The sequence below is a fragment of the Berghia stephanieae genome, chromosome 7, assembly GCF_034508935.2.
Source record: "Berghia stephanieae isolate SIO BIC M18660-M18661 chromosome 7, UCSD_Bste_1.3, whole genome shotgun sequence".
Lineage (NCBI taxonomy): Eukaryota > Metazoa > Mollusca > Gastropoda > Nudibranchia > Aeolidiidae > Berghia > Berghia stephanieae.
Genome location: NC_088366.1, coordinates 25462703 through 25477335, shown reverse-complemented (window position 1 = coordinate 25477335; position 14633 = coordinate 25462703). Strand labels below are relative to the sequence as shown.

General features: G+C 35.2%; 1 protein-coding gene across 1 annotated transcript in view; it reads right to left on the bottom strand.

Annotated features, from left to right (window-relative positions):
- Positions 1-12651, bottom strand: part of LOC144976196 (large neutral amino acids transporter small subunit 2-like) — a 26281-nt gene extending 13630 nt beyond the window's left edge. Inside the window, exons 1-6 of the mRNA XM_078920378.1 lie at positions 12338-12651; positions 8701-9239; positions 7682-7807; positions 5291-5390; positions 4566-4610; positions 3160-3283 (exon numbers count right to left, since the gene is read on the bottom strand). Of these exons, the coding sequence (XP_078776504.1) occupies positions 3160-3283; positions 4566-4610; positions 5291-5390; positions 7682-7807; positions 8701-9130 (825 nt within the window). The 5' untranslated portion in view covers positions 9131-9239; positions 12338-12651. The remainder of the gene's footprint in view (positions 1-3159; positions 3284-4565; positions 4611-5290; positions 5391-7681; positions 7808-8700; positions 9240-12337) is intronic.
- Between the last annotated feature and the right edge of the window lie 1982 nt (positions 12652-14633).

Below are 14633 nucleotides of genomic sequence, written 5' to 3'. Positions count from 1 at the left end.
AAAAATAATAAACCATCCTCTTGATGGAGTAGAAAGAATTCATGGAAAAGCAATAGAAAGGAAAGAATTCTCAATTACCAACAATAAAAAACATATTTTATACCATGAATTTAGTCTTTTACCATCTGGGAGAAGGTTTTGTCGACAGATTAAATGTAGAACTAACAAGTATAAATCAACGTTCGTTCCATCAGCAATAAAAATTTTGAATATTTCATATGGTACAGAAAAACCAAGGATTGATACGTTGACTGATTAACTGATTAATTTATTTAATGTTAAATTAACTGACCAATTGATAATGATGATAACTGTTGGTGTCGAATTGCCACAATTGTAACAAATTGAAAACGAAATGAATATGTTTATGTTGTGTATATCGCACGTGTGAAAGAAAGAGTGGAAGAGAGAGAGAGAGCGAAAATAAGTAGGAGTGAAATATCTGTTCAATGTTACGGTTATCATTTAACGTTATAACAAGTGTAACTAAATGACAAATTGCCATATTTATGGACAATAAAGATCTGTTATTATTATTATTATTATTATTATTATTATTATTATTATTATTATTATTATTATTATTATTATTATCAAAGAGGACGGCTATTGAGTTGGAATTCAAAGTCAACGTTGAGTAGATTATTATGGAAATACGACAAAGAGATCATCAGAGTGGAACGACGTGGTATAAAAAAGATGCTATATAGACAATTTTGATATGGATAACATCCAAAAATGTATGGAACTGTGTGAACGTAAACATACATCCGACAAATGAATGGACGTCTGATGATTCGGGTAGAAAAGGTCCATGGGTTCTGGACAGCGGATCATTGTTATTCTTGCAGTTAGTGAAGATACTGGATATTTAGGATGCCATGCCATGTTTCCTTCTCTGCATCATCGAGACCCGTTTTCATGAACGAGGACTAGATTTAGATTGTCGAGTAAATGACTTGCTAGTCTGAAGCCTAAACGAAACAAGTGACTAAGAAATCGGATTTCATGAACGTTTTCAAGTCTCCGAATAGCTAGTCTCTTGTCTGAAGTTGGTGTTATCAGGACGGTGACTAATTCGGCTATTTTGTGCTGGTAACACCACGCTCTCTAGTACATGATGGCATGTAAGATATCCGCCTATATACTGTCAACGCAAAAGATTTCCAAAGAGGAAATTAGCAACACATCTAGTATAAATAATATCTATTTCTTTTTATAATTTAACTTTTGTTATGATGAATCAAATCACGTGATATTGACTTTAGAATACAATGGTGTCCATGGATTATATTTAAGACAATGAAAGTTTCAATGAAACTCAAACAAATTGAACCAATAACAAAATATGTGTGTTTGATGAATTATATAATTTCGGTCAGTTACAATGTCAGCAGAATAACTTTGTCTCCACTATACTTTCAAATCATCTGTTCTTTGACGCAAATCCTTCGATTTCTAGTCTCCCTTCAACTCATGAGCCGATTAGATTCAGTCTTTTAAAAAGTTTTTACTCGCAAAAAATGTGTACTTTCGACGATTTTGATTTTTTAAAGCCAGTGCCAATAGCGACAGGTCACTTTTCGGCTCTGCCATTCGTAATCGATGTATTTTCCTTCCGAATCGAAGCTCTCTCATCTAAAAATAGCTGCTATCTTGTTGACGATATGGCGTAACCTAGTAACTAGTCTCAGTCTAAGCTTGTGAAGTCCTGCCTCAGCAAATGACTAAACCTTGGCCGAACTTAGTCCGAAGCTGCCATGAGTTTAGTTTGGAACTTGCTTTTACAGTTCACAAGAAATCCGATTTTTTTCAAGTTCTTGACTAAAGTTGCTTTCTGTTGAAAAAAGAGTTGCCTATAAGATTTGTACTGTTGTCTACAGATCCCTGAGCACGAACAGTCCCTCCTATATTAAAGACCTTCTAAACATATATGTCCCCAATAGAAACTTGAGGTCAAGCAGTGACCAATCAATCCTTGTCAAACCTAAGCCATTGCGTAAAATAGGTGAACAGTCTTTTCAATTTTCGGCCCCCCATTTTTGGAACTCTCTCCCGTCACACGTGAGATGCTCGGATTCGTTGACAACGTTCAAATCTCGCTTAAAGTTTTATCTTTTTACGTCATAGTGTTGCAATATTATTTTCATATTTTGTTGTTGTTAAATTGAATTCGTATCACGTTTCCTTCACACTTGTCTCACTGTAATATGTTTTGTTTTATATCACTGTAAAGCGCTTAGAGTCTGTGACAACGGGGTAAAGCGCTATATAAATGACATTTATTATTATTATTATTAAAGTCAGAGATAGGCAGAGACTAAGCGCTAGTATGCGTTCGTGAAAACGACCCCTGGAAGGTTGAAACTATTATTTTGGGGTTAATGCAGAGGTGTTTGAAGACTGGCTAAAGAACCGTTTGCTGCCTTCCCAACAAGAACTCAGCTCTATTGTAATGGACAAAGCTACCATTCGGTGGCCCATGATCACTTCAAGGCTCCAACTTCGGCTACTATAACAGCTAACATGATTCCATGGCTTGAATCAGGCAGCACTACATATCCTGAACATTAACCAAAGGGAAAACTATACTCCTTAGTGAAAAGAAACAAACCAGAAACAGTTTTCAAAGCAGACTGTCTTATTGGGGAGTTTTAACACGAGGTTGCGCGACTTTCCCCATATCATTGTGATAGTTAAGGATTGCCATTTGTCCCTCCATATTCAGATACTGTAAGTATATCGTTTAAGTTTCAATTAATCGAACATTCCATTTTAACGAATTTTCTTCATAATGGATAAATGGAAAATTCATAATTTTGATACTGTAAATTATCTATGAGTTCCGATCCTTACCAGTTATCGATTTTAGTATAGCTGTTATAAGCGAAATCCTACCTTTCCTATTGTTTTAAACTTCATGAAAAAATACTTTTTGATTAAGACAAATTGATTCAGAGGTTCATAAAACCTTAAGCATGTGTGCATTGAGGGACAGTTGAGAAAAAGAAGAAAAACAGGCCACTGATTAAAAATCTGACTATAGTAGTTTTAGTGGAAAAACAATGGTAATAACATCAGTAATGGCCACAAATGCAGGGATTGAGATGACAAAGATCATGCATTATGTACAGCATGTGGGACCGATGAATAACATACCACAGCCACTGCATCTGAGGCAATCATTTCACCGGGCGTTAAAACAACCAAGTAAGCTACATTGGTTAGGATGTAAATGATTGTGACAAGAGGCAGGGAGATGGAGATGGCTCTTGGAAGGTCTCTGGAAAAGGAAAGATTATGATTTGAGAACGTCCTAAAATTAGCATTTATTCATTAAGAGATCGGATCATATCAATTGTAAATGAAAGTGAATTAAAAAAATATTTGTAACTTCGGCCGAATTCCAATAGGGGTTCATCTCTCTCTCTCTCACACACACACGCACACACACAAACAAACACACACACACACACACACTCTATCATATAAACACACATACGCACTCTCCACCCCCTCCGCCTCTTCTCTCTCTCTCTCTCTCTAAGTCCCCTCCACAGCAATGTATTTTATTACATACAGAAGACAATATTGAGTAAAACATTTTGAAAGGACAATGATTAAGAATACTAATATAATTAAAATGAAGATGCCGACAGGCGAATGGATAAGATTGGTCCTGAGGTTGAAAACGGATATTATGCTCTTCTATTAGTTTTCATTAATATAACCAAATCTGGTCAATAAAAGGGCCGCACGCATGGGACTTGTTTGATGAGACCGTGTTAAAAACGTTTAGTCAATGTTGACAGATCTTGTGTCCTGTTAATCGATTGATTATGAAGTGAAATTCATTTGGCCAAAACCATAAGTTTTTTTAGAGGACGAGAGAACTGTGCAATTTTAAAATATGAAAAGTCTTTCTCTCCCTCCCTCCCTCTTGGCATTGATCGTTATTTGAACAAAACTTCTGCCGTGTTTCCAATGCGTCCCACTGATTTGTAAAAACTACACGGAATTATGGTTTTAGAATATATTTTAAGAAATATATCGGGATTTAAACTCTCTTTACAATAAGTAAGCAAAACTTTCTTTACAATTTTACCAATCAATATACATGAACATGAAGTTTGCCTTTTGACTAAAATAATATAAGTGCTCGGATATATCTGATGCACTGTCTAAAAACTGAATTAATTTTGATGTTACAATGACCAGAATTTTAAAAAAATTCTAGTGTTTTATACTTTTAAAAATCATAGTGTCTCATTGGTTAAACATAGACAAATTCAAGTTGACTATGAATTTGATTTTTATCATTTTTAAAACAACCCAACATATTATTTAAAGGATGAAAGATGAGATATAATGTATTGATACTTTATGAAATTTTGAATGGATAATGAGTCATAACGAACATTGATATGTAACAAAATATTTCCACATTTTGGACACCCATTCATTCATTCATTCAGTCAGTCATTGTTCATTCAATAGAATTAAAATAAAGATTTAAACAAGCATTCTAACATGATTTTTAGACACAGGTAAAGTGTGAAACTTACTTTTTTGCATCCTTCAACTCCTCGGTGACAAAATTGAGACAGTTCCTGAAATGTATTGAAATGACTTCAATCAAAATCTAAAGAACGGCCTCTTTACATTTCCATTTGCAACGCATAACGTTAATTCAGTACTAAATAACACAACCGTCTTCAAAAGTGAATTTAGAATTGAAATTATAAGTGATAGGAGCTATCGGAGTTTTGTTTTGTTTTAAAGGATTTTATGGCGGTTGCAACACATTTTGGTCATATCAGCGCCAGTAAAAAGGAAGAAAATGGGATAGTAAAAAATTGTAGAATTACAATTAAATCACACAAGAAAAGGAAAGACAAAGGGGAATTGGTTCAAATAGGAAACAGATGTAAATTCCAAGAGCACACTATCAAAGTACTTAGTTTGAGATCACCTGAAAGTCCCGTTCAGACATAAGCACAGGTCCCCCACTAAGAGGAATACACTAACATGTTTACTCATCATATAAAATATGTAAACAAAACATAATACAGTGCATTACTGAGATGATTTACAAGGGAAAAATTATCTCCCAAAACTAATTATACATTTGACTGTTTCCTTTCAACAAGGGGCAGACAGCAAGGGAATAGAAGACATAGCAAGAGTTATCTCCCAGCCCACTACGAGACGTCAAAAGACTCCAAACTACGGCACCAATGGGATTCTCAAAACGTGAACTAAGATGCAATGCAACAAGAAAACCACTCACCATCCAGAATAAGAATAGATACCAGAATAAAACGCCAAGGACATTTTACCAGGGTCTTTCGTTGTACCTTTAAATGGCTGGTCAAAGTTTTCTGTATGACCTATTTATAAAAAGAGGATAAGTATAATAATAATAATAATAATAATAATAATAATAATAATAATAATAATAATAATAATAATAATAATAATAATCATAATAATAATAATAATAATAATAATAATAATAATAATAATAATAATAGATCTTTATTGTCCATAAATATGGCAATTTGTCATTTAGTTACACTTGTTATAACGTTAAACGATAACTGTAACATTGAACAGATATTTCACTCCTACTTATTTTCTCTCTCTCTCTCTCTCTTCTCTCTCTCTCTCTCTCTCTCTCTCTCTCTCTCTCTCTCTCTCTCTCTCTCTTCCACTCTTTCTTTCACACGTGCGATATACACAACATAAACATATTCATTTCGTTTTCAATTTGCTACGATTGTGGCAATTCGACACCAAAAATTATCATCATTATCAATTGGTCAGTTAATCTTACATTAAATAAATTAATCAGTTAATCAGTCAACGAATCAATCATTGGTTTTTCTGTACCATATGAAATATTCAAAATTTTTATTGCTGATGGAACGAACGTTGATTTATACTTGTTAGTTCTACATTTAATCTGTCGACAAAACCTTCTCCCAGATGGTAAAAGACTAAATTCATGGTATAAAATATGTTTTTTATTGTTGGTAATTGAGAATGCTTTCCTTTCTATTGTTTTTCCATGAATTCTTTCTACACCATCAAGAGGATGGTTTATTATTTTTTATGCCTCTTTGATAGATTTTGAAATTTTTGATTTATCTTTAAATCGGCATCCTCCAAACCATATGGTGCAGCCAAACGCAATTACACTTTTAATCAATGAGTCATAAACTCTTAACATAGTTTAACATCATGCTATTGATGCTATCATAGTTTCTTAACATAAAGAAAGCGTTCAACTATTATTATGTATTAGCACGCATTCCCAAAAAGAAACGTATGGATCAGTGTAACTATTTGCACTTAAATTGAAATTCAGCTACCTATTATGTCAATATAGTAGATGTTTCATAATGGTCCTCTTGCAATGCAAATGTTGCTGCATAAAATCCGAAGAAGCTTGGTGTCTCATTGTGTTTTGGTGTCTCATTGTGTTTTGGTGTCTCATTGTGTTTTGGTGTCTCATTATGTTTTGGGAATCTCAAAACGACAATATCTTGTCTTGTAAATTAAATTGAAGCTTCCATTCCATTTTAATGTAATTTACATGATTGTCATTGAATTTTTTTAAAAAGTCGTTTGTTATAAAGTGAAGGTTTGGCTGCTCAGCGGTAAGGTGTCTCGACTTTTGTGATCACAAATGTCAAGCGTGATGAATTGCAAGCCGGGTGACAGTGGTCGTGGGGAATTCTGGTCCTGACGTTGTGTCCTTGGCTATGACATTAGCCCACTTGAACCGGGTTTGAATAAATACCTGATTACAGACAGTGACGGATATTCTAAGAGCCTTATAGGTGTATTGCATGAAATGGAACTCCGGTTCAATGTGACCTGCTGTGGCTACGTGATCTAGTCGTATGACACTCGCTTTCGGAACGGAAGATCCTGGGTTTGAGACTCGCTCGCCTCATAGTTGAGTCCTCGGAAAAGGCTCTTTACTCATACTCTCTCACCGTACTCAGGTGTAACATGAGTACCTGGCCATGAACAGCGTTGTCTGTACGGAAAATTGCAGTATCGCCTAACAGGCTTTATGTCCCGTTGCTGTTGGCCAGGAACCCCTTATAAAGGGCTTTGAGCACGTTTCGTGGATATTGCTCTATATAAAAGATCAATTAAAAAAACATTTTGAACCATTTTGAGCACGGTAAATCTTACCAAATGAATGTTCATATTTTTCTTATTTATCTGCTTGATATTACGTGTGAACTCTAGGATTATTCAGAATAGGAAATAGATCTTGTAAATTGTCTAAATAGTTGACATGAGAGCATGACAGTATACTGTATTCCTCTCCCCTCCCCCCCTCCCCCCCCCCTTTTTTTTCTATCTCTCTCGAAAAGTTTAGTCTGCCATGTCAAAAATAACTTCTTCAGGGATCAGAAAAAAAGACCGACACAACCGATTGTCCAATCTATTGTTCTTTTTCTTATTAGCCACACTAGCCTCGTTTTTCCGATTTGAATACACGAGAAAAGATATTTGATTGCTACAGCATCGCCTGGAGGCTACGAGATGATCCACAGGATCTTCTTGGAATTCATAAAGTGGATAGAAAAATTAAAATTGGAGAATTAAGTAATGATATCAAACGAAACTACTTCTACACTTGATATATTCATAAGCTTACCCATGGCGATTTTGACTATTCCGACAATGATGATGATGACAAGGGCCATAACTTTGGTACATGTAAATAGGTCCTGGACTTGGATTGCCAATTTTATTTTTCGACAGTTGATGAAGGTGAGAAGACCTGTAAATGGGAATAGATGGAACGAAATCGTCGTCACTGAGCTCTTTGTATTTTAGCCAGCCATAGTTATGAGTAGCTATCAGGAAATTGTATTAATCAAGAATAATAATGTTTAAGGTTACACATGTTTTTTTTTTTTTTTTTTTAAAAAAGCGTTTTACGGTGCTTGCAACACATTTAGGTCATATCAGCGCCAGTAAAAAGGAAGGAAATTGAATAGTAAAAACTTTCTAGATGTAAAATTAAAAGGACTTGAGGAAAAAGTAAGACAAGGGGAAATTATTCAAATAGGGAACAGATGTAGATTCCAAGAGCACACTATCAATGTACTACTTTGAGATGACCTTAAAGTCTCACCCATACACCAGCACAAGATCCCACTAAGAGGACCACACTCAAATGTTTACAAATCATGTGTTAATACTACTACTACTACTACTACTACTACTACTACTACTACTACTACTACTACTACTACTACTAATAATAATAATAATAATAGTAATAATAACAATAATAATAGTAATAATAATAATAATCATAATAATGGGATTATGGGAGAGCGTGGCTCAGTGGTACGGTCTTTGCTTCGTACCTGAAAGGTACCGAGTTCGATCATCCGCTGCGTTGTGCGGCCTTGAGCAAGTCTCCTCGCCCTAGCTCACTTTGCGGCGCTGCACTGCGGCTGGCGCCTGGGTTATTCCAGTCTTCCCTTGGAATAGACCCTAAAGAAAAATTTCCCCATGGAGATGAATAAAGGGAATATAATTTAATTTAATTATAATTAATTAATTAATTAATTAATTAATTAATAATAATAATAATAATAATGATAATAATAATAACGTAAATCGATATATTCTTCATCATTTAATTATCAATGATATACTTACAGATACACAAAGCAGCAACCAAAGATATGACATTTTCTGGTGGCCCACACTCAGGAAATACAGGCTGAAGTATGTAGCTTGCAAAAGTAAGAGCCGAGATTGCGTTCCCGGCAGGACTCACCACCAACAAAGCCGTCCATAAATACAGGAATGCCGGCAAATCTCCAAGCGACTCATAAGTATAAATGTAGTCTCCACCGGATGAGGGAATACAAGTTCCCAACTCCGCATAACAAAGAGCTCCTGCTGCACAGATTACTCCGCAAAATCCCCAGACAAGAATACATGCCCCGACGGATCCAGACTCCATGATGACCCCTTTTGGGGACACGAATATCCCACTTCCGACAATAATCCCAACGATAATTCCAACACCATTATGCAGACTCAACTGTTTTTTGAGTCGAATAGGGGCTGAATCTTCGGACATCTTGTAAATTTTAAGGCTGATTTTCTGTTTACTTTATTTATTCACAATTTCGGCTGAACTTCCACATCCAGACACTATTTCAATCTTAGTAAATAACTGACTTGCTCACCTGGAATTAAAGTGATATTTATCCAAAGGATTTTAACCTTTGCATATAGTTAAGATAATTAGATAATTAAGATTGTTTGACTTCTACAACGTTGTTATCGTTGTAGAAGTCAAACAATCTTAATTATCTTTCAAATGTTTATAAATCTCTCCTTTTATCCTAAAGTTGAGCACTATTGTTTCATGGTTTTTGTTTTTATAATTTATATATATATATATATATATATATATATATATATATATATATATATATATATATATATATATATGACATTTGGTGTATGATCATGGGTCTTCCCTGAGTGGCGCTTGTATTTGGATGTTCTCGCATATTCATATCATTCTATCAACATCTATATAATAATAATACATAACATTTATAACGCGCATTTTCATCACTTGGTGATGCTCAATGCGCGAAAAAGTATCAAAAATATCAAGTTTAACTGAAAATGCCCACTTAATTCAATTAGTTTGGTAATTATCCAGACAATCATTAATCTACTACAAACACTGATGGCTCACTGCAAATTAAGCACCGATCAGCATTTTATATTGTTCAAGTAACGATGATTTAAATCTATAGCCATCCTCTTTATGTATATTACATTCATTTTTTTTAAATTGCAGAGTTGAAAATAAAATTGCACAATATCGGCGTTCCTTTATTTCAGCGTTTAAAGGACACCGAGTCAAGGTTCAAAAGTATAGTATAGTATAGTATAGTTTTCCAGCGTATTAGGCGTTTTGTGCCTTTGCTGATCTTGGCATTCAGTTCATCGAGATAAAAGTCAATAAAAAGCCCTAACAGATCTTTTGACCTGTATCTACAATATATAAACTTTTTGATAAATTGAAGGCCCTAACCCTAACAGATCTTTTGACCTGTATATACGTCTAACCCTTTGATGGGATCTTAATGGGCGGTTCAACTATGCTAAACATGTAATCTGCTAAGTGGCTATCTAAGCTAGTTTTGAAGGCGTTGACACTTGGAGCATTGGTCACCGTTTCAGGGAGACTGTTCCAGCGGTCGATCACACGTTGATTAAAGTAGTGTTGCCTAAGCGATGTATTACACCTTGGTTTATGCAGCTTGTAATTATGACCTCTGGTTCCATTGTTTGCAAACACGAAAAGTTTACTCTCGACTTGATACAAACTGTGTGTAAACTTGTATGTTTCAATCATATCACCTCGTACTCGTCTGTATGTCATGCTTGGAATTTCAATACGTTTCAGTCTATCCTCATATTGCTTATCTTTCAACCCAGGAATTACTTTTGTTGTCTGCGAAGCACGCCTTCAATAAGTTTCTTATCTTTCTCAAATTGTGGTGACCATACTGAGTTGCTGAACTCGAGATGGGGTCTGACTAATGCAGTAAATAGTATTTTCATAGTTGCTGCATCTAAATAGGTAAAAGATCTTCTGATGAGTCCAAGGATTCTGTTTGCCTTATTAACTTGTGTTTCTATATGCTTTGAGAATTTTAATTTAGTATCAACATGTACTCCCAAAAGTTGGTGTGGACTCTGCTGAAGAAATTCAGAAAATTATTCTTTTAAATGATCAAGAAATAATTGATGTAATAATTATGAGGCATGCCAAAAATTGTTATTCGATCCGATTTAACTCTGCTTTTTGCAAATCACATTGACGTGTAATTAATACTCCACTAGGAGATTAACGCAGAACTTCAGAGATACAGATCCATTATCCCATTGACAATAAATGTTAAATGCTATAGCCTTTTAGTAGTAGTCCGGAGCCATTAAGCCCATGGAGCCAGTGTTTATCCCGGTTTCTATATATTAAAACGGACAACGATTGCTTGCTACCCTTATAATGATACTCTGGTATATCTGTAAGAGAGTAAGCCTATGCAAAAGGTTATCTTAGAAATTTGGTGCAAAACTGTCAATTACATATCAGCAAATGGGTTTAGTGAGTACATAATGCAGGCATATCAGTTAAACTTGGTCAGTGCATGATACGGGCAGTTTTTTTGTCCAAGTACTGGACAGGTTATCGTGTTAATCATTCTTAAATTGGTTTAGAGGTGTTGAAACAGGTGAAAGGGGCATTTATCAAAATAATGTTATATCATAAAAGGCGGGGTTTAACATCAATACGTAGGAATTGACGTTTCAGGTTTGAATATGATTTGGTCTTACTATTAGGGGTTGGATTGTAAACTGACAGGGAGCTGTCGAAACTACAAGGGGGCGTGAAAATAATGGAACTATGGGTAACATTATTATAGGGATAAAAGAGTATGTTTCTAAGGAAAACGGGATTCTGCATTCAACTTGACCATGAGCTGCACACTTTAAACCTTTTGTTCTCACCATCATTTATTTGCTTTTACGGACTTAGAAATATTCCACAAATATTTAAAATGGTCACTTAGGCAAAATTGACTTTACATTTGGACTGAATTTACGGATTTGGAATTTATGAAACTGATTGAATTATGACCATGCTATTTGATTTGGATTTGGAATTAATCATGATTTGGATTTTGAATTTATCACAAACAAATAAAACTGTAAGAAATGAAACTTGGAATCTGGACTTGTATTTGAATGTCTTGTTGTACATTCAATTATCATCATCGGCCCTTGAACTCTTTCGTCATTATTAACATCTACAACACAACGCAAATGATAATATTATCTATCAAAAACACCACTATGCGATCACAAGCCATTACATATGTGTGCGACTATCCCACATATCGAAAAGTACTTATTGCCATATCTAACAGACCCAAGCTACCTAATCACTGCTGAGTGGAAAGGGGGTCAGAAAAAAAACATCGACTCCCGGGTTCGATATCGCTCCCAGTTGCGTGTGAAGCGAGTGCTCTATCAACTGAGCTATCAAACTTTTGTACGAGCGTTATATTTATTTATAACCAACTCGACAGATTTTTTTTTCTTCTAATGGTTGAGCTCTGAACGTCTTTGCTCTTTTCATCTTATTCCGACATCTTGTACCATATTGGCGCCATGGGTCACAATCTAAAAAAACCCAACAAATTAAAGGATTTCTACATCATTATCAAGACGATAAGACGTAAAGCGTGTTACTAACCTTGTCAATAGCATTCTCATAGAACATCTCCCACAAAAATAATGTTGAATAATATTTCTCACAAGACACAATGACATTCACAGAAGTACATAATAATATATAATGACTCATAGAAATCACAGACAATCACTGCTAACACTTCTCTTTACATACAAATGTCAGAACCTGGAGTTATTATGGCATCAGAGTCACATTCAACGCAATGCTTTCGTTATTATTATGAACGGCTATGAAGCTAAAACTGACTTTATGAAGTTAGGCTATATGAATAGAGTACAACTCAGCATCAGATCATTGAACTATTATCACGAACCTATTATTATAATGCAAAACTATTAACTATGCAGCGCTGGTTGTATCCTGTTGAACCTTTACAAGCGAAGGTCTATTATAATCTTTCCTAATACAATATCTCACTCTTCTACGAGAAGAATAGTAAGAATGCGACTCTGGCATTATTGAAGCCCGCATGGTATCGCTATTACTGCCCGCTTAGAATAAATGATAAGCTAAATTACGGAAAATAAACTGTAATAAACAATCAAATCTTGTCGTTAAAGGATTACAATAAGTGTTTCATATTCACACATGCGTTTCTAACGAGGAATAATATAACTGTCTGAGATATTATGGTTTAATGGACGAACAACTCATCAAGACTCGCTCAGTAAACAGGCGACTGCAGTGCTTTACCCTACTGGCGTTTCTAGATTTGCATTCAGAGTGCTGATTTTGAATTAGTTTGGTATTTACTGCATTTTGATTGGGTAACAGAAACAGAAAGTAATTAGAGGTGCAACCGGTAGACCACCTTTGGAATATCTCTTGATACGTTCTCATATAATTCGTTTGGATGTGTATCATTTTATTTTTTTTATTGAGAATTTGTCACCCGGAATGCGACCCCCACCCAAAAACAGTACCCCGCCCCCCCCCCCCCCCCCCAAACAAATAAATAAATAAATAAACCCATCAATCCAAACAAACAAAAAACAAAACTAAACTAAACAAGACAACAGATAACAAATCGAAGAAGGAAAAAAAGACTCAATACAATAGATACATGAATTCAGTGCTAAACAAAAGTATTCACTTTAACTCCGCTCAGTTTTCAATGTTATCGACACATTTGTCAACCCTCCCATCAAACTGTATTCCGTACGCTAGATATAAATGCCCGTGAGCACTAAATATCGGAAATTTACAAAGTTACAAAATATGGTGCCGTGAATGTTTGCATGCGGGCGTATATTTTATGTGACATAACGAATTTTGAATACCGAGAGTGGTTCCTACTAATTGCCGTCCGGAGCCGTCCGGCGGCCTGGGGAAGTCGTCCAGAGGTCATCTAAAGCATTCTCGAGACATCCGGAGGACCTCAGAGCTGTACAAAGCGAGTCGTCCGAAAGGGAGGCCTTCCGAAAGCGCCTCATTCCGTGAAGTCCCAGGTCAAAGAGTTTTTGCTAATATGGGGGTCATTTAAATTGATAAATATTTGAGGCACGAGTTTTCTTGTGAAATTCATAAATTATACGAGTGTTTCCAAAGTCCGGCAGTTAATTGGTTAATGTATTCGTTTGACCCAGAATAAAATAAGGTAATCAGTTCATGCAGGTTTATGACATGGCCCTAAATGAAAATAGGTCAATGTTAAAAGATCACTTTATAATGTTATTAACACATTAACTAATGTTACCCACAGTGTCAATCTGATAATAATATTTCCGAATTAATGATATGCGTTTAAATAAAATACTCACAACATATACCCGCCAAATGAAATAAAGCACAAAAGCACACACAAAACTAGTCATCTTAATGACTGTCTAAAAACAATTACAAAGAGCTGTGTGAGATCAAATTCATCCCTTCAGAAAACCAGAGTAAAAAAATAAAAAATCCAAAAATCCAATCAACGTTTTGTGGTCACGCTTGTTCATGATGGCTTCGTGGTTATCTGTCATTTCATGTCTGAGTGCAGACTTCTAGATGAAAAATGCGTTTTCCGAAATGTTGAGGAATGGAGAATAAGGAAGTAAAATTCAATGACGGTCATTTAAACCATTCAGTACGACCATTCGTTATCTATCTCTTCAAAACATCAACGATGCCTCAACAAAGCTATACAAAAATTAGTGATGAAGACAAGATATGGTTGCAGAGATGCTTCGATCGCGGCGAAGATTATGTTCTTCTTAATTCCTATAGCAATGATATTATTTATTTAATGTTAGTCACGTCCCTTTGAAAACAAAATCGCTTCGCTCATAAGATCGCTTCCATTCTCTGTTTTGCT